The sequence below is a fragment of the Coturnix japonica genome, chromosome 5 (genome assembly GCF_054131305.1).
Source record: "Coturnix japonica strain WE chromosome 5, WE-NBRP24, whole genome shotgun sequence".
Taxonomy (NCBI): domain Eukaryota; kingdom Metazoa; phylum Chordata; class Aves; order Galliformes; family Phasianidae; genus Coturnix; species Coturnix japonica.
Window position 1 is genome coordinate 46,562,241 of NC_140667.1, and position 24,468 is coordinate 46,586,708.

The 24,468-nt window shown below is 37.5% G+C and overlaps 1 protein-coding gene across 2 annotated transcripts in view; it reads left to right on the forward strand.

Annotated features, from left to right (window-relative positions):
- WDR25 (WD repeat domain 25) overlaps positions 1 to 10,931 on the forward strand; it is a 55,086-nt gene extending 44,155 nt beyond the window's left edge. For both annotated transcript variants that reach the window (XM_015865602.3, XM_085550571.1), the window contains exons 5-7: positions 7,948 to 8,118; positions 9,481 to 9,621; positions 10,014 to 10,931. In XM_015865602.3, coding sequence (XP_015721088.2) covers positions 7,948 to 8,118; positions 9,481 to 9,621; positions 10,014 to 10,235 — 534 coding nt within the window. In that variant the 3' untranslated portion in view covers positions 10,236 to 10,931. The remainder of the gene's footprint in view (positions 1 to 7,947; positions 8,119 to 9,480; positions 9,622 to 10,013) is intronic.
- Positions 10,932 to 24,468: the final 13,537 nt, after the last annotated feature.

Consider the following 24,468-nt stretch of genomic DNA (forward strand, 5'->3'; position numbering starts at 1 on the left):
ATAAAAAATACAGATTTGTTATAGTGGTATTTCTTTGTGTTAAACCTAGTTTTGTCTTTCTGGAGAAGGGATTGTTCTGGAGGCTGTACGTTGCTGTATAATGGATTGATTATATTTATTTAATATTTGGAAAATGTTTATAGAATGTTTATAGACAGGAAAACTTTTAAGTGAGCTGCTATTTTAACAGGCAGGTAAATGAAAACAATACAAAAATGTAGATATCTGCAGTGTCAATCAAGGAGAGAGCAGGATATTTGGACATTGGAGCTGAACTTGGAAAAACCTTGTAAAAGGCCATGTAAAAAGGAACTATGCAACAATAAGAAGAATACCAAGATGTTAAAGTAGTTATGGATTTTAAAGGTATTCCTGTTCTTTGAATTATTGATGGATGTCTTAAGGTGTTCAGCACAAGCTAGCTGGATTACACACTCTTTTGGCTTTATACTAGCTTTTTAGTTAGGAGACAATGTATGTCCCAACAACTTATTTATTCTACCTGAAGTTTTAGTATTCCTTGAAGCACCATGGAGAGCAAAGGGTTGAGACTGAAATTTGTTAGCTCAACACTTAAGGACATTTTGTTCACAAAGGAAAATATGATTACAGATATTTTTCTTTTCTTATTTGAATTCGTAAGATTATGTGGTTGCAATATCAGAATAAGATTTCAAATGTAACTGTACGGTACTGATATTACTTTTAAAGAAGCTCAAGTTCCTAAATAATGAGTGAATAGTCAGTCTGAATAGAAAAAGATTTAATTACAAGTGTCCGGAAGGTTTAGATGTTATGAAGCAAGGATTTTGTCAACTCTGCGGAAAGGACATACAGCTCTCAAGAACTTGTGTCTGAATATTCATTTGAGTTTTCTGAATGCATCCATTTAACTATTTTGGAATTCTACCTTTACTTACATTGTTCTTTGATGAACATTTCTTAACATTTTGTAAGCATTCATGAACTGCCTCTTGTTCACGTGGATTTCTAAAGTCCATAATATTTCTGCGGGAGATATGCTAAAAACTGAAGAATAAGTTATTGTGATGTGGTCAAATTTTTGAAGCCAGAGGGGATTTAATCCTAATCTGCTGCGTGTGCTTTGTCTTGTAATCTAGTGAAGCCTATTGGAAATTTGGGAGGACCTATGTGCTGTAGCTGTCACCACAGGAAGATATAGCACCATGTAGTAATCTGAAGAGAGAAAAAGCAAAAAGTGACAGGACTTTGTCTCTGCTTCTTTCTAATTCTGATTTTTAGTCAATATTTGAAATTCTGGAGCTCCATAAATACAAATTAACTGCAAAATCAGGCAGTAGGGAACCAGTGGTAAGATCTGATGCAGTCACAGAACAGATTGTGTAGAAAGGATTAGCTAAAGATATAGGAAAAAATGAAATAAAGCTTAATTGATGTTGCTCTAAGATAATTTTTTATGCACTTTGATAGAGCATTTAGATAAACAGGAGAAGGTAGGAACTAACCTAAGTGCTGTGAAATAAATATTGTTAAAAAAGAAAGTGGTAACATAATCATCAGTAACAAAGGAGTAGAATATCATGCAGAAAAAATAACCGCTGACTTAATAGAAATGGGATGAGTACAAAAGAATACAAAGGCGCAGCCTTTAGAGATGAATAATAATTTTGTCAGGAAGGTTTCCAAATGGATGAATACAAAGTCAGTTGGTTGCAGTGGCAGGCGGTCTTAGGGAAAATTGAGGTTTGGAGATGTACACAACATTCTCATTCTTTAATTTAGGCCTTATGAAAGATATGGCTAATTAACCAGAAAATTGGTGAAAATGGTTATTTAGAGCTTGTAAAATCAGATGAGAAATGCACTGAGTTTATTATTAATAAAGGCCAAAGTAGAGTATCAACAAGACTTTTTTCCACCATCTTGGATTATTTATCAGGATTTAACCCTTCTTAGCTACAGTATTACAATTGCCATCTATGACTTTGTCCTTAAAAAAGTTTAAAAAGATTCTCTTTATTACTGTTGATCTATATCTCTACACTTGAGTTTATAAAGAAATAAGCCTAAGTCATTAAAGCGCAGTTTAAAAGTCTAATAAATTTAGAGTACAAGTGCAGTGCATTTGTTTCCTTGGAAACATTCTATTGCAATTTCTTTAAGATGAGACGCAGTCATTTTAAGTAGCGTGTATTTAGGAGACCTAATGAATTTGTCTCTAGATAGTACATAAATATGTAAAAGGGCTGTAGGAATTGGTGGAACAACTTGTACTTCTGGTTTCTATGGAAACAGCCAATACATTGTCATGTACTTGTGGTATTATGAAGAACAGTGTAATTAAAATAAGGTGATTTATTCGATGTTTTAGAAAACTAAAGTTATTCCTCCCTCACTATCAGAGAAAATTCCTTACTGGGTCTGTGAATAATAAGTTCAAAGAATTTTGATCTGTGTACATTTTTTATGAGCAGAATGGCATGTGTTTTCAAATCTCAACATCCTTTCTGAGCACACAGAAACACTTTATGTGGCTACAGCTCATAAATGAGTGGTCATGTTGTGTTTGTTCAGAAGGCTCTTGCTGTTGTATCAGAACCATAGTCCTGTTAGTGCATATAATATCTCTGATGCAACTGCTCCTTGAAAATCTGAAATGGGCTAAAAATGAGGCAAGATACTTTGGAATCTACATTCTTATAATGGAAGAAAACACTCACCTTCTCCATGCTACTCAGGCAGAATTTTTGATGTTTTTACTCTGCTCAGTCATCTCACTTTTGAACTAAAAAGTCTTCAAATATTGTTTCTCAGGGAAAAAAGGCATTCTGTGTTTCAGACATTCTTCATCTCTTCTTAATGTATAGATTTCACTTATCCTATTCAAAATAGGAAGATGATTTTAAATAAAAAATCTGATAGAAAAGTATACTTTCATTCTAATAAGCAGTTGAAACTTTCCAACAGGAGTTACTTGTGCCTTCTCAATCAATCTGAATGTAACTTTAAAAAAAACCAAAAAACAGACAACCTATAATAACCACCACCAAACAAGGTGTGAAGTATTCATTCCAATAGCTTTATAGATCAATGCCATATTAAGCTCAACCTTTTCTTCATTTTAAACACTTCCTCTTTGCAAGATGACTCAATAATCTTGAGCTGTGTCTCAAAACAGAAGCTGTTGCAAACAATACAAAAACTTAAAAGAATGTATTGCTTCTGTATTTCAAATTACATAAAGAGAAATCACAGAATTAGAGAATGGTTTGGGTTGGTAGCGATTTTAAAGACCACCCAGCTCCAATTCTCTGCTATGGGCAGGGTATCACCTACCCTGAACACCTTCAGAGATGGGGAATCTGCAACGTCTCTGAGCAGCTTTTCCCAGTGCGTCATCATTCATCATGAAGAATTTCTTCCTTATATTTTACCTAAACCTAGCAGCTTTTCGTATAAGGCCATTACTCCTTGTCCTATTACTGTGCTCCCTGATGAAATAATCCTCCCATCTTACTGTTATGCATGTGTATGTTATGCACACTTCAAGTATTGAAAGACTGCACTAAGCTCTCCCTGGTGCCTTCTGTAGGTTAACTTTAATTTTCTCAGCCATTATTTTTTCTCAAGAGATGCTCTAGCCCTCTGATCATTCTCATGCTCGTCTTCTACACCTGATCTAACAGACCCACATCTTATGCTGCACACTCCAGACCTGAGTGCAGTTCTCCAGGTAGGGTCTTGTGAGAATGGAGTAGAGGGAGAGAATCACCTCCCTTGTTTTGCTAGCTAAATTTATTTTGATGTAACTCAGGATTTGATTAGCTTTCCGGGCTGCAAATACAAATAATTGTTAGAGCTATTTTCTGTCCATTCCTTATCCAGCTTGAAATCATATTTGGAATTGCCCTGAACCAGGTGTAGGACCTTGCACTTGGCCTTGTTGAAATACAGGTTTTCATTTATGTGATATATCATTCTTGTCTTAAAATAATTTAAGAGAACATGAAACTACTTCCTGTCTATCGTCGTGTTTTGATTAAAACAGCTGCTGTAGCTTTGAGATGGAAATCAAAAACATAAGCTGTGTGTGTCACATGGTTCTGTTGTGAGCGTGGAACTACAGAGCAAAGTTTAGTCATCTGCCTTGTCACCTTAGGTCTTTTCTGAGACCTTATCTCCTAATTCTCAGGGAACAACTGTGCAGGCACATTTCTTTCTTGCCTGAAATCTGAGGGACTTGAGGAAGAAAAGGTGCAGTGGAGGTCCTGCGTGACAGGCACAGAACTGGGATGGCCCCAGGTGCTGAGGTGCTTGCTTGGAGGCTTTGAGCTTCCTGAGAAGCAAAATAACAAGCACTGCATATATTTTATGCAGAGAAGTATTATGGAATATCTGTACAAAATATACACCTTGAATTCAGCGTCACAACATGCTTCTCAAATCCCTGGAGCCATAAGAATCTACTTGAAAATGATTTAATTTGTCTAAATTACCTTTCTACTTGAACGCCCGCAGCCATGAACTGTTGCCATTGTAAAGAAGCCTTGTTATTACGTTGACTTGTGTTGACACTAGAAACTATTAGGCCTTCCTTTTATGAAGATTTATTTTCTGTCCATGAAGTGCATAGTTTGTACAATTGGACTGTGGTTTTCCAATGCTTATGGGCAATATATCTGAAAATAGAAAAAGACCAAAATTTTGTTATTAACGAACTAAAGTCAGCAGGGTAGAAAAACTGATGCTCTCCCCAAGCAAGTTCTTCAGGCATGTTATGAATTACTGGCTAAGGTAGAACAAAGAAGGTTTTATTATGAGTGCATTTTAGAGCATGGGTATTGCAATTAGTTATTTCTGAAAGCCGTCTTTACAGGAGAATTTAAATACTATGTATTCCAAGTTCCCATCTGCTATTCAAAGTATTAATTTATTGTTCTCTGAGGCAGTTTTTACCACATGGTCTAATGATTAAGCAGCATAGTTTTTCTGAGGTACGTGTCAAAGGTAAAGAAAATATCTTTTATACTAATTTTTCTAATGGCATTTTCCTATTATAGTACTAAGATGTGCAGGGTAATTTGGTTGGATTTCTTACTGACTAGCAGACAAGCAGGTATGTATAATGGTTAGCAATTAAGATGTTTGAACTGATGATGACAGTTTATGTAAGAGCCATACTGAATTTCAGCAAAACTTAAAAACTATTTCCACATTGCCGTAGAATCCTACAATCCTTAGAGATGAAAGGAAACTTTAAAGGTGACCTATAGTCCAGCTCCTCAGCTGCAAACAGGGCCATCCACAGCTCGATCAAGTTGCTCTGAGCCTTGTCCAGGTTGGCTTTGAAAGTCCTGAGGACCACGTCCCTGGGCAGTCTGTCTCAGTGCCTCACCACCCTCACTGTAAAAGACTTCTTTCTTATTCACAACCTAAATCCCTCCCTCTTTAGATTTGAAACAATTTCCTTATGTTTGTGTCAATTCTCCTGAACATCCTACAGCTAAGATTCTGTATGGTTTTCCATTTCATACTATGGGCAGCCATTATAAATTGTGTGTATTTGCTTTTTAACTGTTTTCTTTTTCTTTTTTCTTTTTTTTTGGCTCCTAAAAAATAGCTTGATTTTCTACTTCGCTAATGAACTATCGGCTTCCTTTTATAACTCAGTGAAGAAATAGCTATGCATGGTGATTTCTCCATAGACAAAGTGGAAGCTATAAATATGCAAATATCAGTTTTGGCTTTACAAAGTTACTTAATTGCTTTGCATATTATGCAAATTCCTAGAATGAAAAATTGACTTGTGCAGTAGCACAGATGTATATTCTCTATCTAAAAATTGCAGGCATATTGTTGAAAAACGTGCTGATATTTTGTCTGCAGGTTTACATCTTATTGATGTTATTGGTGTGTGTGTAGGATAGTTGCATGACCAAGGTTCTTCACAAAGTGCAAACATTATGTTCCAATACCACATTTCACACGGTCTGAGAAAAACACTTGGAGCAGTTGCTACCATACCTCTACATGCTGAGAACACAGGAAGCAGAGCTGGGGACCTCAGGACATCATCTAGTGTCTTTCTACCATACAGAAGGATCAGCTCGTTCTGAGCATTTCCAGACTCTCATATATTAAGAGCTTGAGGCGAGGAATTGAGAAGTTCTTGTGTTATTTGATATTGTAAATTATTTGCTCTGGGTCCCTGAACTCAGCAGCCATATGCTATATTACAGACATTAGGCAGGCATTGAAAAAACAAAATTGAGAACTGCTTCAGTACACGACTGCAGTATCTCTGCTTAGTTGGTAATTCTATGAGGTTGCAAGGAGTAACCTCTGAACGCTATGTTGGAAATGGAGGCTGTTATGTTTTAGCTATCTTGAAAAGAAAGTTTCGGATGTTAATAACTATGAATCTTCCAGTGTCCTAGTTTTAAAGATCAGCATATGCAGAGATGAAATACTTTGATCTGGCCACTTGCCTTGAAGTCTGTCTTCAGCGGAGGTAAATCAGAAAAGGAAATCAAAAGTATTGATTTTCAAGATTCAAAGTAGACAACACAGATGTAGAATTGCTTGAACAAAGTTGGAAAGAAAGGAAATTAAAATTATTCATATATTCCTTAGAATAGTTCAAAATCTTTTGCACTTCTTTAGATCTTCTTCACAGGCTGTTGAAATATTCAGAGTCCTGTGGCTGAGGATCCATTTCTGCATGCATCCAGCCCTCTGTGGTGTAAGTCCTAATAGAGGATCTTGACTTGTTCTTAGGACAGTGAGCCTGTTGACACTGAGGCAATAGGAGAAGGCAACAGGGAAGCACAAGGGAAATACTTAAAAGATATTTTGATTTGGGAAAATGATTTGAGAGCTTTAGTATTTGCTTTCATATCATAAGCTTCTCTTGAGATTGCTCATGTGAATTAATTGCAGAACTGGAGCTGTTGCATGGGACACACTATTTACTCCAGTGCCCAGCTGTACTTCTAAGCATTGACAACTCTTTTCCCTCTGCCTGCTGTTCTCTGCAGAGTGGCTGCAAGTGCCTTTGTTTCAGCAGCAGCACAGGCTGCCTTGCACCAGAACCTTGGTAGGAGGCGTGGGATTGATTCCCTACAGGAAAAGGATGAGTCCTTAAAGCACTGAACCTTCCTGTCAGCAGCATTGCTGTCACCACTATCCCTGTCTCTGGCAGCACTGTAGAAGAGCAAACTCTGGATTTCTTTTTTTATTATCATTCTTTCCTTTTTTTAACCCAGTAGAGTGTGTCAGGTTCTTGCTGAACTCTGTTGTTTTCTACAAAGGAGAAAAAGGGGATCTTCTTTGGAACACATCTGTGTGTACCTACTAAGCATGCAAGCTTCCCTCCACAGCATGGGATTGGTGTCCAGAATTCTCCAGTTGCCTGTCATAAATAGTGATTTACAATTAAATCTAGAATGATCAGCCAGACTATTCACTTACTTCCTGACATGCCCTTTAAGTTGTGAATTCCTGCTGACGTAGTTGATTTCCTTTGTCTGCCTCTGTAACTTGCTAAACATTTTGAGAACAAGAAGACCAAAAGATAAACTTATAAAATTTCCTGGAAGAAGAATTCTCCAAACTGATCCTCAGAGCACACTGAGTTTGTAAAATAGAAGGGAGTGTGTGTTGATTTCACAGCACATCTACAGCTCTTTTTGGATCCAACTCTACTTCCTCAAGAATCTTATGTATATCTAAATATAATATGCAAACTGCTTTCTTTTCTACCTCATGTAATTTTCCAGGTTTTGAACTATTTACATACATTATCAAACTATTTGATGTGCTAGCACTTCAATATTTAAAAATAAAATATTTTTTCATATTTTAAAATATATATATAATTGGTTGGAGATAGGTACTAATACCAAGGATGTAGATTATCATGCTTTTCTAGTCTGTTCCAAAATAACAAACTTTCTTTTTCACTAGGTGACAAGAGTGTACAAAGCTGCAGTGCAGCAAACATTGGATATACTCTTTCTTCCTGAAGGAAAAGAATTTCTTACAAGCACAGACGCAGTAAGCCGAGACTCTGCTGACCGTACCATCATTGCATGGGACTTCCAAAGTGCTGCAAAAATTTCCAATCAGATTTTTCATGTAAGATTAACAACATTTACTTTATCTTTAACAATCACTTGGAAAACTGATAGATCTCCTTGTGTTAAAGTATTTGTGTTCATTGCTAGTTCACTTACATCTAAGCCATGTTTAGGCAAGAACACTGTGGTGCTATTTTAGCTTACCAATGGTTGTAGTTGCTGTAGCACCACATTTCTTTTTCATCGCTTCTCCTTGGATAGCAAAAGGATACATTTTCAATTAGCTGGAATGAAGACTATTGACAAATTAAATTTAATATTTGCATAATAACGGCAACCTTATACATGCATGCTGATATCTTGTATGGTATAATCAGAGAGGTAAAATTTACTTTTATCAATGCGGGTACAGTATTTCAGTAACCTGTTCCAGCAAGATATTTAATGAACTAAATTGTCTAGAAAAGCTGACAGCTTCGAATGAGATTACCGAGGAAGTTAATAGATAATTCCAACTCCCTGGGTCTTTTCTGAAAATTCAAGTCTAATATCTTATGTAATGTAATATGATTGGATTGTATACAGATGCCTTTTGGCTGGAATGAACTGTTCTCTGCTGACAGGGACATGTAGTAGGTGATCTAATGGGATTGTTTTGTGTTTAATTTCCACAGTTATGTCTTTGTCTGCTGTTAAATATTTCATCATCCTGAACTGGCAATAGAGGAAAAAAAAAAAAAAAAAAAGCACTAAATAAATAAAGTACAGAGCAGTCGGGTTCAGAATCCAAGAAGGCTGTTTTTCATAACAACCTCCCTACCCCCTACGAAAGACACAAACAGCAAATACATACAGCCCACCTTCTGTGGGATGACAGCATCTCTGAACTGGACAGTTTTTTCCCTCTTCTGCAGTGTTTAACCTCTTCTGGTTAGACTCAATTTCCCCCACAAAGCACGCAGCTCTTTGTCAACCAGGTACAATGCCTAACACTATTTGATTTCTGTGCCCAATACTTGGCAATATCCAGAACTTCCCTCCCAGTTCATCTCTTCCGAACCCCATAACAAAATCAGTGATGTTTTTCCCACTCTACCATGTGGGCAGAGGTATGGATTAAGAGGATTTGCTTCCACATTTGAACTTCCATTATCCTTGAGCAGAAAGTGGATGTCTCAATAAATTTATGTACTGTCCTTTGGCAGTTCTGCTGTTTAATTATAATGCAAAGGAAGGCATGATTTTGATCCATTTCTAGAAAATTGGGTTAGGTATTTGGTTTAATATTTGACTTTGTGCAAAACTTTCTGTAGATTGTAATAAGTATCTTTATGGAGATGTCTTTACGGTCTTTCAAATTTGTCAAAAAATAACTTAGTTCATTTGAACAAATAATTTATTTCATAATGGTTATTTTCAGGAGCGTTACACTTGTCCAAGTCTGGCTCTACACCCAAGAGAGTCGGCGTTTGTTGCTCAGACAAATGGAAACTACATGGCATTGTTTTCCTCCCAGCGGCCTTACCGAATCAACAAAAAGAAGAGATATGAAGGGCATAAGGTATTTCCTTTCACCTGATAGATATTACTCAAGTCCAGAAGTGAGACAGAGAGCAAAGTATGTGTGTGTTTTAATATGTTTGCTGATAGTGCTTGATGATAAATCAGTGATTGGTATTAATTGCCTTCCTTCGGTTTTCTGTATGTAGTTTGGAATTATATACCCTTTGAAGAAAATAGTTACTAAAAGGCTTTCTGGATAGCTAGTAGCTTGATTAAATAAGTTTGTGGTGTAGATGTGTCTTAAGATAAACCTGGAGAAGTCCTTAGGGCGTATTTATTTAAATAAATTTAATTTTTTTTTTTTTTTGTACTATATTCTTCAGTTTACCACAATGAACTTCCTTGATCAGAAACAGGAGTTACACTGTTGTTGATTTTTCTTTTTAACAGGTGGAAGGATTTGCAGTGGGCTGTGAGTTTTCTCCAGATGGAACGCTTTTGGTGACAGGAAGTTCAGATGGCAAAGTGTTTTTCTACAACTATCATACTTCAAGGATTGTTCGTACTTTGTCAGCGCACAGAGAAGCTTGTGTGAGTGCAGTATTTCACCCAGTATTGCCATCGCTCCTTGCAACTTGTGACTGGGCTGGAGAAATCAAGATCTGGCAATAACAAGCAAAATAACATTTCATCCATCAAAGGGTTTGATGTTTCAGAGGGAATAAACCATTATATGCAATATGATATGTTGTAGGCAGCAGAGACCATTAACTTTTCTTCTTGGACCACTAGATATATGCTTTCATAATGCAGCTAAGAGGATTCTCTGATTAGCTGCTGAGCTAAGAAGTGTTTTCTCTCTCTCCTTGGGCCCTGGTGACAAATTTCAGCCCTTTTTGTGCCATTATTCTGGTGCTTAACTAGCCCAACCCTGGTGTGAGAATTTAACTTGAAGAAAATTATTGGCCTTTTTATGTAGCTTTTATTTTAGATTTCTTAAATCAGATTGTCACCGGCTTAACTCCTTTCCCCGGTCACTTGTGCCAGTCAAGCAATGGTTTATTTCCTTGTTGATATACAGTTCAAGGCAAAACAGCATCATACATGCAAGAGGAGGAAGATCACAGGACAGGTGGGACTGACTCTTCTGGAAACAGGCAGATATTACCAGCCCAGCTAATTGTAAAATGTTCTCTGTTTTAAGGGAAAACTTGGAGCTAATTTTGAAGTCAGTAAGTCTGTGCTCCCTAGATTCCTATATTTAAAACTGAGTTTTGAACTCAGTTTTATGACTGCATATAATCAAAACAAAACTATGTGTAAGTATTTTTTTTAAGGAGAAAAAAAAATAAAACTTTTATAATATAAGGTGTCTGTACTTCATTGTTTCATTCCTGTTAATCTTTACAAGTCAGTACGCAAGATTACCATGAAACTGATTCTGTGTGTGGAGAGTGGGACAATTAATATGCTACCTGGATTTACTGTGAATACAATGCATTTCTCCATACCTCTTAATGTCATTTACATATAAAAAATTGTTGTTGTGCAGTTTTGTGCAGGGGATGTTCTTTGACATTCAGTCTGTAGCTGGGCTATTCTGCAGCAAATAGAGAATCCATTCAGCCATAACTGTATACTTGCATTTTTTGGATGTAGCATCTTAAGTCTTTTGTTTTGTTTCCATTGGCAAGAATGAAAGGTGAGATTTTTATTTTATATACTGTTTTTAAATGCTCTGTTGAAATGGATTTTTCAGGGACAAAAATCAGAACACTTTTGAAAGTTGCAGATTCTAATTAAGAAATAAGAGAAATGTACTCAGTTTTGTAGCCTGTGTTCCTTTAGCTTGTAGTAAGTGATAAGCCTGTGCTGAGACCATGGTTCCAATTATCCTTGAATTTTTATATAGTTTGTAATCTGGATCAAAATATTGTGACTGTGTAGTTTTAATCATCTTAGCAACAGCTTTGATGCATTTTAACACAGGGCATTACAGTTTAGTGATCCATGTGAGGTAGTGCAAATAACTACTTATTTCTCTCAATTTCTTGCTTCCTTGTTTGGCAATTAGATTTTTGACATAAGGCTGGATTTTGCATTTCTTTTGATTGCGTCTCTGGCACACAGGCCAGCTGGACCTTTCAACAAATAACTCGCTCTGTGATTTGAGGAGTTACTCCTAATTAAACCTGTGGTGCTGGTGTTTATGTGATTCTTCTACAGCATCTTCCTGAGTACTGGAATGAGTCCAGGTGAAAACAAAGCAGTAGTTGCCTATATTTGGGCTGGCTGAATCACAGCTGTGTGCGGCCCTGTTTTCTTTCCTCCAGGTATTTTAGTTCTAAAGATGCTCCCACCACTTTAGAACTTGGGGCTGCCTGATGTGTCAGGATGAAGGACGGGCAGCACTGCAGTCATGCGATACATCCTGTTGATCCCTACAAGAGCTTATCTTGGGCTGTTACATGTTTAAATACAGCAGAGGGATCTGCTTCTGAAATAAGTGTGAACTCATGGTAGCCTACTTGAAGAATGCTATATATCTGAATGAACTCTCAGTACCTTCAGCTGAGACTGAAGAACTTGAGAGAGAAGTCTTGGAGAATCATTGCACATACTGCATAGAAAAGTAATTTGCCCTTGTAATTCTGCCCATGTTGTTGCCTGAGTTTAACTGTGTCCTGAAGTATGATTCTGGTGTCTGGCATTTTTCCTTCTTGAAGTCATCTTGCAAGTATAATTTTTAAAGCAATTATTAGGGGAAGAGGGGAAAAAAAAAACAGCAAATTTTGATTAAAGGCAGTAGAGGAAAATAAAATGAATTTATACTATATAATATTAAAGAATATTAAATTTGGAATTGCATTTGGGTTTGATTTCCAAGATGGCTGGAGTTTTAATTACTTACGAGATCCAGCCAGCAGTTTTACAAAGGAATGAAATTATGCTCACAGCATTATCTTGTTAAAATCTCTTTCTAATATAAAACTGATTAAGACAGAGACTGAAATTTAATCATTTGAAATATTATAGCATAGTGGTGTCAATTAAGTTTTCATTATGATTCAAAGACAAATTCTTCCTTGTAATCTTATGTAATGAACTGTAATCAAAAAATATCCACATTGCTCCATCATTCTGCAATTACTAAATACTGTTTGGGCTGCAAACAAGGATCATTATGGTCAGATGAAGCTTTTAAAATGTAATGAATTGTTGGTTAATTAATTTTATTCATAAAAATATAATCCAGAAATGTTGAATCTTGCTTTAGGAGCAGTTTTTCTAGCTTTGTAAAGAGCTTTCTAGGGCGCTGCATGTTAGAGCCAAGCTAGAGATCTTCACCGTTTTGAAATGGTCTTCGGCTTTGCAGATAAACAAGCTGAGTTCATTTTAATCTATTTTGTACTGTACCAAAAAGTAACAATACCAATCTCTAACATGTTATTATTTGCTACTGAAGCATTATTAATTTGGGGTGTTAGATGATGCAAGCTATTCAACTGTATCTTTATCTCAAAAACCTGCTAATTAGCAGACAGTTATTAGAATTATTGTGTTCACTCAGATGAAATACTGTTGGTGAGTCATTATATACCTCAACTAAAGGCCTAATGAGGAAGTTAGGCTATGGCATTACAGTGGGATGAGTCTTTCTGTACATTTGGGCTTTTCAGACAAATTTAAAGTAATAAGACTGAATTTAAAGCTAAGATGCTCTGTTGGCACAGAGAAAAATGATAAGGTAAAAAAAAAAGTGGGATCTCAAATTTTCCACAATCCTGATTTATGTGGTTTTGAGTTGCAGTCAACTGAAAATATTTGTTTTGCTTTTGGCTAGTCTTCATTTTGAATAACCCTACCACCTTCTAGAGACTTCCTTTCGTTGTCACTGCTTAATTCTCAGCTTTTCTGCCTTCATTTCAGCACCCTATTTTCAGTTAAGTATATAGTAGCCCATATTCTTGTATTCTGTTCATTTTCAAAAATATCTCATTTTGTGGTGCTCTCTGACTAGTTGCTTTCATTCCTGCTGTCCTTATAAAGGCAGCCAGAAATTGGAGGACTGTACTCTATTCATCCCTTTGTCTGTTTTCCAGTTCTCAGAGAATCACAGAATAGCTTGAGTTGGGAGGAACCTTAAAGAGGACCCAGTTCCAACCTGTGACGTGGGATGATTGCCACTTAACAGATCAGAGCCCAGGACCCCATCCAACATGGCCTCGAGCACTTCCAGAGGTGGGGCCAATTCTCCAAGTCATTCTTCCTATTGTCAAGTAATTCTAGGTTAGAGCTTTGCTTTCCTCAGGCTTAAATGTGAAAACACAGGAAGGCAGGAATGTGCCTTCATTTCATTATCTGCTTCTTGCAGTGTGCCAACCTCCTTGGCAGCACGGCCCAACACAATTAAAATGAATGCTAGAATAGGAAGTTTGCAAGGACAATACTGGCAGAAACTGGATCAGCTCTCAAGACCCATCCATCCTTTGTATTCATTTTTCTCATCTGCTGCAACTTTCACTCTTTTGTTCACGTCTCCAAATCTAGCGGCCTTTTCTTTTGCCAGTCATTCATATTGCCTACTCCCAGAGCCTAGATAATAGCCATGTCAATAAGCAGAAGGAATGAATCCCTTTGCTTTTGCCCTTCGCAAAGCAGTTTGCCTCCAGGTGATGGTCCTCCATGCATTTCTAACACAATTTGCTTTTACAATTACAGGCCTTCACATGAGCAGCCTGCTATTGTGCTCCTTAGCACCACCCAATATTTTAATAAGATTTCTTCTACAGATTCTATCCTCTCTTCTACCTGTTTCTCTTTTAATCTCTGATTGCTACCTTACTGCTTTGCAGATCTTTTTTTCTACTGCAGTTTTACCCCGCGGAGTGTATCACCTTAGTTTGTCATGAGTGCACTTTTTGGAAAAAGAAAAGCAAAAAAATGCGTCCCCATTGTTTCCACTTGCAGTGCTTTGGCTCCTAGTGTGCTCAAAGTGTGCTTCTTTCAAGTGAAACTGGGAGAATGAGCTCCAAGAGCACATTTAACAACTCTCAGCTATTGGGATGAGACTAGAGATAGTTCCAACCATCCCCCCACGCATTCCAAAAAGAGCATAGCTGAGATGCTGTATTTTCAGAAGTAATGAGGCAAACTTATTCCTGTTGGGCCATAGCTCTTTCTAATGTAAATGTTTCCAGTAGTAGTTTTGAAGTCTTTTGAGGCAAAGCCAAGCCACAATTTGAGAAACACTTGCTCTCCAGTGGTAATACAACTTTAAGGTAAAACCAACTGACTGTGACCTAAAACCGATGGGTTCTGCAACAAGTGTGAGTGACTGATTTGGGACAGAGTGTTTGAGCCCATATCAGGAATAATGTGTTTGTTGATGAGAATATTGCTCCCTTTGTTGGCTTTAGATATAAGTTTAAAGGAACTGGGTTCATTTGCCTTCCCTGCCAGTCCCTTAGTGTCCTTCTGCACAGGCTTATTTAGAGGCCTGTCAGAAAATGCCTATGTGTGTTTTACAAGTTATAAAGCTTCATTTATATATAATGATTGCTGCATCTACTCAGTTTTGTTTAAGTGCCTCTTGAAATCAATCTAAAAATTCTTGATGAAGTTCTTTGGAGAAACTTGATGTTCACCGAGGTTGAAAACACCTGAAGTGACAGTCCAGACAGCTTCAGGTTAGATATATTTGCCTCCAGTTCTCATCAGGCCATAAAGCTCAGGTAATGCTTCTACTTCTGAGCAGGATTTTTACCAGTGAATTGTTTGAAGTGTGTCCTTAGAAAAGTAATTTGTGTAATGTGTGGGTAATCATAGTGTCCCTGGTACAGACCTGGTAGCCTCAAGAAATCAATTTTCCTGTGTTCAGGTTGCTACTACTCTTCTGCAAACAAGCAGTGAAGAATTGCTTCACAATATCATTTGGATTTATTTTCACCTATGGACTGTGCTGTTTTTTCATGTTTCACTGCATAACCAGCTCCTTTGTTACCTTTCTGTAGAGCTGTTCTACCTTGAAGGGTGCAAGGAATGATCTAAGCTGGATATTAGGTAAAGAATTTCATACCTTATATCAGAAATGGGTTATTTTGATTCTTTCCCTTTCCTCATTTTGTTAATCTTTCTTGTTCATGATGATAATTTCTTATAAGTAAAGATAAAATATCTGGTAGCCCCATCCAGCTAATTTGCAATTTGGATGGTTAAGTTGCTAATCTTTGCTATTTGTTTCAATGCATGCAATTGCTTGAAAGGCAGTAACCAGTTCAAATCATGTACTGCTGTGAGTACAAAAAATGAAGGTACGCTATATGCCATTAATATGAAGCATGCAGTCTGTGAACTTCAGATATGACACAGGTTTTTTTTTCTTGCTATAGCCTCAAACCCTCAATATTTTGACAAGGTTTGACAAGGCTCTGAATTTTGGGAAAAAACTGAAGAGAAAGTGTAATCTTAATCATATTCCCCAAAACTCATGCACGGATATTTACTTAAAAAAAGAAATATATATATATCCTGATAATTTCCTGGTTTAACAAGGTTGTATTAGAGAATTTTCAGATTTAAAAAAAAAATAAAATATTTTTTTTATTTTTCCTGTGATATAAATACCAGTGAGGGAAAAAGACATGAGGTTCATACTGCAGTGTGAAAGGAAGGGCCATCTCTCGGCAGGTCATCAGTACTGATCGCGAGCTCTGTTCGCTTTTCATTCTTTCTCCCTTTTTAACACCTCAGAAATAAAATGTCAGTCAAGTGAATCACATCCTAACGTCAAAAGAGATGAATCACTGCAAACACTCTGTAGGATGCATGGTATGCACAGATCTGAAAATATATAGAAATCTCTTTCTCTCTCTTATTTATTTTAATCTGATGCCATTTGTATTTCACAGATTATTTAAAAAGATTAATACCAAGTCCCCTAAATCCCATAGGCTGACTCAATTCTGCAATGCTTTACATAGTGCTCAAATAGAGCATGTGCTTGACTTCAGAGATGCACACCTGGAGCAGGAGGAACAGGCGACAGCACGCAGTGAAATGAACAGTCTGAACACTTTGAAGAATAATAGGAGATGAGAGGGAAAAGGAGGATGCTTGGAAAATGGATGATATTATCAGGTGAAAGGAAGTACAAGGGAAAAGGGAGACAAGAAGAGAGCCAGAGACATCAGTCAAAGCTGAATTTTCCATTGGCCCACGTTGCACTTATACGCAGTGTAAATTTGTTGTAGGTGTTTGCTGTTTAGTTTTCATTAGGTAAACTCTGTCACTGCTATTGCAGTCTAGTCTTGGCTGCTTCAATGTCAAATGAACTGCTGAATACACTCAAAGCTATGTGCTGCCGTGGGTAATTGGCATTTTGAGGGCTTTATGGGGAAGGGAACAGAGGCATCCATTGTATTATTATTAAAAACAATGCTCCTGGGATTCAAGCTTCTGATATAATTTACATTTGGACTTCTCTACTTCAGGAGTTCAATTTTTAATAATCTATTTTCTTAATGATGTATAGAATACTTTCCTTGTTTATTGAACATAGCAGCTGAAGTACCACATTAATTATGTATCCTCAGGGATTTTTGCTATTTGGTGTGTTCTGAATGCCCTTCAGAGAGAAGTATAGGATTGAGAAGCCTGACAAGGTCTTTCTGAAGGAATCAGCAGTTTCTCCTCTTACTTTTACAGTTGTTTATATTATGGTGCACATTCTCTTTGGTTCAAATTAATTAAATGTCAGTAGAATAACTGCAGATTTGTTTAAATGATCTAAAAGTGGCACAATGTAATTCTTGGCCTTACTGATTGTATTTCAACCAGTTCTAATGGAGTTTTAGTACAAAATTCTCATCATCCAGTTTAGATGTTCTTGTGCATATAATCAACAGGCAAAGTGGCCTTCTGAACTGCTATTCCATGTAATGAAAAAGCCTGCTTTCTTGTTTCTGTACAGATGTTTGGTTGTTTTGGACCTCGGTACTGGCGAGGGATATAAAATAATGGGTGCTGATAATGTGTGGCACTAGAGTGATTTTCTTTTCTCTACTGTCCCCTTTTCAGTGTGCTTTAAAAAGTGCTGAAAAATTGCTGCAGGGACTCCAGTCGCAAAGTCTCCAGAATGTTAACCTTTGCAATATATTGTAAAATGCTTTTTACCTAGGTGTCTGTCAAGGGAGACCTTTGAGAGAAATGATATGGTGCACCAAAACTCGATAATAGCATCATTATTCAAGCTAGGAGGCTTTTCTCAACACAGCTATTCACCAAATTCCTTTAGTTTAATAGATTCTCATTAGCTTTGCATTAGTTATTTCTGAACCTGAGATCTTCATTGAAGGTAGGAACTGTATGAGACAATGCAAAATAGTTTCGTAAGAGAACTTGTCAGAGAAAAAAATTTGACAGTAATTTGAGCAAATTATGGCAAAAATATCAATGGTCTCTTCAAATATTTTCTAGAGGGCTGTTATTTTTCTTCATAGCATAAGGGCTCATCATTTGCTACTGAAATTAATAGCTGTGTTTTTATTTTTAGCACTCATAATTAGAGATTAATTTGTTCTCTAAATGCTTACGTTTCAAATTCCGCAATCATTCCCCTTTGAGCAAGTAATGCTCTGAATCTCCCTGAGAAAAATTCACAACAATTAAGTACATTTGAAATGTTACTACATTATCTGGGAGATTTATTTTTACGCTCATATGGGTCGCAGTCCAATCCATGCTGAAGTTGCCATCAGTCGGGGATGACTCAAGAGAAATTCCAATAAAGGTTTCCACATAACGTCATGGTGCAGACTTAACTATTATATAGGTCTTTTCTTTTTGCTTTCAAATGTGACTTCTCCCACATATCCACATCATGTCTTGGGTGGTTTTGTTGTTAGTTTGGATTTTTCATCTGTTTCTAATGTTTTTCTGCTTGTCAGTCCATGATGGCTCCTAAGAAAAAGGACTGCCATGTTATTTTATATATGTAGAGTGCTCATCCTATTCCTTGAAAGAACACCAAGACCTCTGATGTTGGGCAACTTCAGCTGTCTTTTCTTCTGGCCCCTAGAAACGTGTTGAATATGGAGCAAGCAGTAGCTGTGTCTGGGGAGTTACTACATAGGTATGTATCAACACAAGTGGCATCCTGTACTCAGCGCTGGTGAGGACGCATCTCGAGTACTTTGCCCAGATTTATCTTTCTGTTTTGAGTGCCTTTTGTCACCAGACGAATAATACAATTATTCATACAAAATAATACAAAAATATTATTCACATATTAAAAAGGCATATGTGAAACATTTTTTTTTTCTGTTCCTCCAGGTGTAGTGCTGAGTTTTCCAGAATCTAGTCTTCAGAACAGCCTTTTTGTTCAATCAGTTATTTACAAACATCTTCCACAGTGTTATGACATGTACAACCATTGAGAGGATAAAGCCTGTTTTCTTTAATATCTCTTTGACCCTTTGATTCATCTAGGACATTCATGGTAGCCCGAGGTTTTCTTGTTGTAACACACTAAAGGTAAAAAGCTTGTACTCTTTTTTTATTACACTGGTCATAGTGTAATATGAAGTCTTGTTTGTAGAGGACCACTTCAGAGGAGAAAGCAGCAGGGTGAGAAGTGCAAAAAGCATTTGCCACTTCACTCACCAATTTCTTAAGAGAGCACCAGATGTGGGATTTCATGTCAGGTCCCTCGAGCTTGAGGGCTGTGTGTCAGGGGGATGTTCTCTGTGAGCAGACTCAGCTCTGTTTGACCAATGCATTGTCCCCTGTTCTTTGTCATCTGCAGTGCCCTGCAGAGATAAGGGGGAACTAGATGGGGCTAGAAGTTGCAGCAGCAATGAGTTTTTCTCCAGAAAGGCTGATGCTTTTGAATATTGGGCATCCACTTGCATTCTCATGCAGGTAGAGACTGCTAATGGGGAGACAGCCTTTGGCCAGCTAGTCTCTCTGCTGTATTTGTATGGGAGTCCTCAAGCTGTACTCTGGAAATTGCTTCTACAGGGCTTCTACAGGATTTGGCAGTGGATGGTTTTAAACGGTGTGCAAATCCCTGGGCTAAACATCTACCACATCCTCACATGCACTTGCAGAGCTTAGTCTTGGTGGTACTGGTAATCCCCACTGGTAATGCAGCTTGCAGGGTCCCAAGGTGAATACACACTGTGAGGTATTTACTAGCAACATTTCTGTCAGAGAGGCTGATCTTTGGCACATCAAAGCCTGTGACAAAACTGTCCTTTGGCAAAAATACTGAGGAACAGGAAAACATATTATTTGTGGAAGGACTGCAAACTGCTCTGCACTTTTGTCTTTTAGTAATATTTTCAGGATAGGATTTAAACTTGTACAACAAATAAAAAATGTAGAGCAAATGGGTTGCCTGGCACCCTTATTATGAAGAGGAAAATAATCAATAGACTCCAGGAGGCCAAAAAATGTATCTCTAGCATTTATAACACAGTTGATCTATTTCTCAGGTTTCATATCAAATGCTCTTGCTAGAGGGCTGAAATTCATCTGAATTATTAATATGAAGTTTCTAATAGTAAGAGAATTGGCTTAATGAGTAATAATGCTGGTGGTAGGAAATATTTTCCTCGTAATCAGGATATGGATATACGTGCAAAGAAAAATGTTCAGCCCAGCAAAATTCTCTGCTGTTTTTTTTTTAGGCAAACATTATATTACAATAGTCAAATGGAAATTTGTTTGTTAAATAGAGCAGTTTTGGTGTAGCTTCTGGAGGCTTATGCTGACAAGAATCAAGATGGGTAATTTATCTGCAGTTTGTATTCTAATTTGTCTAAGTTCCCAAATAATTCTAATGTGATTCAGATGTGTAACTAGATGTGATGCTCCCCAGTCAGCTAGTACGGTCTGTGAATCACCAGTAGGTTTAAAATGAGCCAAAAAACCTTTATAAAATTTGGTGTGTGAGATGTCCCTAGGATGGCTAGAGGCATGAAATGAATGTACTGTAAATAAACTATGCCAAAACTTTCACTAGCGCACGGAGAGAAGAGAAAATGCTGATGAATGTCAAAATGATAACATTTGAATGCAATGGGTAACTCCTGCCTTACAGTCGTAGGGCTGGAGCAGAGGAAAATTGATTAATTCATCCAGCACAAGAAAGAAAGAGAGAAACATGATTCTGACAACACCATTAATTAGGAAAAATGTGGAGAGGTAAGTCCAGTTATGCTATGTGCCTTTTCATCTTTGTTCTGTGATTCCAAGCAGCTACAGCCTCCATGTCGTCTCCACAAACACAGGGCCGCAACAGAAGACACTGCAATTTTTGCAAGGTTGCCCTATGAGCTTGTGGAGAAATTCAGTACTGAATATTTCTAGTAATTCAGTTCTGATCATCTCTTCTCCTTTTGGATCTCTACTGCCTGAACAACAGGCATCAAGGTCAGCAGTAATTCTAACCATAGCGTAGAGCCTGAGGATGTGGCTCCCCAGATTAAGCTGCTGTTTTCTTTGTTCTCTGGATGTATCTCACTGTTGTGTTGTTCGTCACTATACAGACCTAGATTAGGATTGTATACACCAAGACGTTGAATGTTAACATCCATTTTTCTCTCTTGTGCTTCTGCTGTGTTTGTTTGGTATTTTTTGGTTTTTTTTTTTTACATTTTTTTCTTCAAGGAGCACTTTTTGTTATATATACAGCATTGCAGCTCCTTGAAGTATGAATACCACAAACATCAAAACCTGTCCAGACAGCCTACAGTGACTTTAAAACTGGTGTAATAAACAGTTGTTGCTGTGTGGAGTATGAAAGTGCTGCAGTATCTTTATGGTAACTGAGAGCCTTAAGGGAATTATCCTACATTTGTACGGTATAAATGCTATCAAAATGGGACAGCCAACAGCCTCAGATATGCTACTGGGTAAGAGACTTTGTCTGTTGCTGTCTGCCAGCAGTGCTGCACTCCTGGGGCTGCCTCAGGACCCTCACAAGTTGGCCATCTGCAGAAGAAAGGGATGTGCTTTGTGATTGCTCTATGGTAAGTGGGGTGTCTCTGGAACGTCCTTCTCAGATGATGAGTGTTTCCTTCTGGCCTTGCTAACAGCTGCACCACTCCAACAAACTGCACAGCCCTACCTCCTTGAAGCCTCCCTATTTTTTATAATTTTCCAGGAAAATCCATTTTTTGTAAAGATTGTGTGAAGTGATATTCAGTGTTAAGAGAGTCAGAGCAATCCATCAGTATTGATGTTTAGCTCCTTTGAATGGCTAATGGAAGATGGTGCAGATGTGTCAAGGTTGTTTGTGGCAAGAGTGGTACTTACGTTTTTTAAAAGATCTCTTGTGTGGATTGATAAACAGCTTTGGCTAACTAGCAAGCAAATATAAGCTGTAGTGTGCTAGAAAATAAGATGCATGCAGTTCAGTACCTGTAGAAACTTGAGGTGGGACCCAGCAGCTCTCTAGTAATTTCTGAATGATAGAATCATTAAAGTTGTATAAGATCACTAAGATCATCTGCTGATGATTTGCTCCACTAATGCACTGTTTCAGTGTGTGGTAGTTTTCCAGGAGAAATCACCAGAAAGAGAAAGAGATGGCCAACAGCAGCACACTACCCACAGGCACTGGAGAGCTCTCCAAATGCAATGCCATGTTCACTGGCTCTGGGATCTATGGCTGAAAGTCTGCCATATTCACTCTTGATCTTAGGAGAAATAACATGAACTGTCTGAACTTCAACCAATATGTGAGGTATGCATGGGTCTGGGACAGGCTGCTGTAGCTAAGGGACTGGCCTATGAATAGGGCATTTCAGAATTCACATCTGAAAGGTCAAAAAGTTAATGGTGAGAAAACATTTGATAAAGTGTGCAGGTAAAGCAATATGCATAGCCTATGCTATTACAGTCAACAGACTATTGTGTCAAGTACTGTATAACCAAATAATAAGTGACAATCCACCCTTTATAAGCTTATAGTTTAAAAAGAATTTTAACTAAATAACACACAAGTGTTGGGCAGTAACTTTAATGGCAGGGTTTAAGAATTGGGTGTGTATTTTTATGAATTTCAAGTTAGGCTGTTTGAGTGGGATCAATGTTTTCTCTCTGAACAAAACAGAAATTTAAAGCTCAAAACAGAATTGGCTTAGAAGTGAGAGACAAGTGAGTTATGAGGAACTCAAGCAAGAAATCATGCTTAATTGGTGCTGTCTGGAGTGCCAGAAAGTGCATTTCATCTTCATCAATAGATTATGAAAGAAAAATAAAAGACCGTCTAAATCTATTTCAAATAGAATATGTGTTCAGCTTCCTTTTCAAAGTGCAACTTCACTGGGTTTGCTGTGATTCCCATCTTGGCTTCCTGGGTTCTGAGGTCTCACTAATGAGATGTTTACTAACACTTTTTTCATTCAGATATTTTCTCCTTGAGTAACAAGTGTACTTCTGTTGAACTAATTTAGTCTCTGGATTGTATTTCTGAACCAACACAAGTCAAGCTGTAGGCAGTCTTGACAGTTCTAGCAAAAAACTCCCATATCACTATCTGACATCATCTCTTCTTTAATGGGAGAGGGGAAAAAAGCAAAAATGAGAATGAAAGAAAATAGTCTGTGACTTTTTTCTTTGGGATTTTTTCATAATATACCCTAAGGACTATAGGAACATCTTAAATGTTGTGAATGGTAAGTCTGACAGCATTTTTGATGTTCACTTTCAGTTCTGCATTTAACTTCTTGCAGTTCTAGGTCTCATCTTCCTCACCTTCAGACTATTGTGGACTCTGAAAGCACAGGTAAGTGAGCTTCAATCAGGAAATTATGATTCAGTTCATGTGCTAAGTATAGGACGGAGAAATTAAACTTTCATTTGTTATTTTCCAAGTTATAACATTGTTACAAAAAAATTAGACCAAGACCCTTACTGTCATCTAAAATTCAATAGCTACTACCTACTTCTTGTTACTCCCATCTCACCAGGTCAGTGGCACAGTAAGGTCCTCATAATGAGGGACCACTTGCTGTTAGGCTGTTGCTTCCTCATCATGCCTTGCTACACAGCTGGTGTCCAGAATGAGAGGCTTTCTACTGTAGGAACTGAATTAAGTGAAGGCTTCAGTGGAAGCCCACTGAAATTCATAACACGTATGTGCTGAAAATACTTTTATTCCTCCTAATCTGGTTTAGGATATCACATGTTTAGAACCAGAATGGGAAAGGATGCTGACTGGGTTTGATATTACAAATTTAATTAATCTGAGACTTGCTGCTGTTTCACTTCTAAATCATAGAGCTGTCATTGCTCAGCTTTGTATTGTAAATATTGCTGTGGCTCTGCAGCTCAAGTGTGTGTCTGTTCTGATTCACAAATTACAAAGGAAAAGTCTAGATGGGTGGATAAATTTAAATACGAATTCATTAGAGCTGACTTCAAAAATAAGAATTTCTCTGAAGAATCATAGTTAGAGTATTAGCGCATACATGTCTGTGCTGGGCATGCTGCTGAGAAGGTTTTTAACTCCCATCAGGGATCTTTTCCAGCGATTGCATTTTGTGTCAGTGCAGTTTTGCCCCCTTCAGATAAAGATATTCTCCGTACTCTGGGTTGTAATAATTGTCTGCAGGAATACTCTCTCCTCCTGGAGGCTGCAGGGACATTGTCACTTCCCACAGGAGTAGGATGGGGGTCCAAATGAAGCCTGGAGAAGCTGGTGCCTTAGACACCAAGCTGGTGCTCAAGCAGATCTGGTGTGGTAAAACTTCAACTGCTAGTGCAGTTAAAACTCAACACTTATATATTTCCAATTGTAAAGTCTGGCAAGAAAATGATCAGTAGCTATCCACTGGAGACAGTGTATATACACTTAACTAGTGTTATGAAGGATTATAGGATATGGCTCATGCTT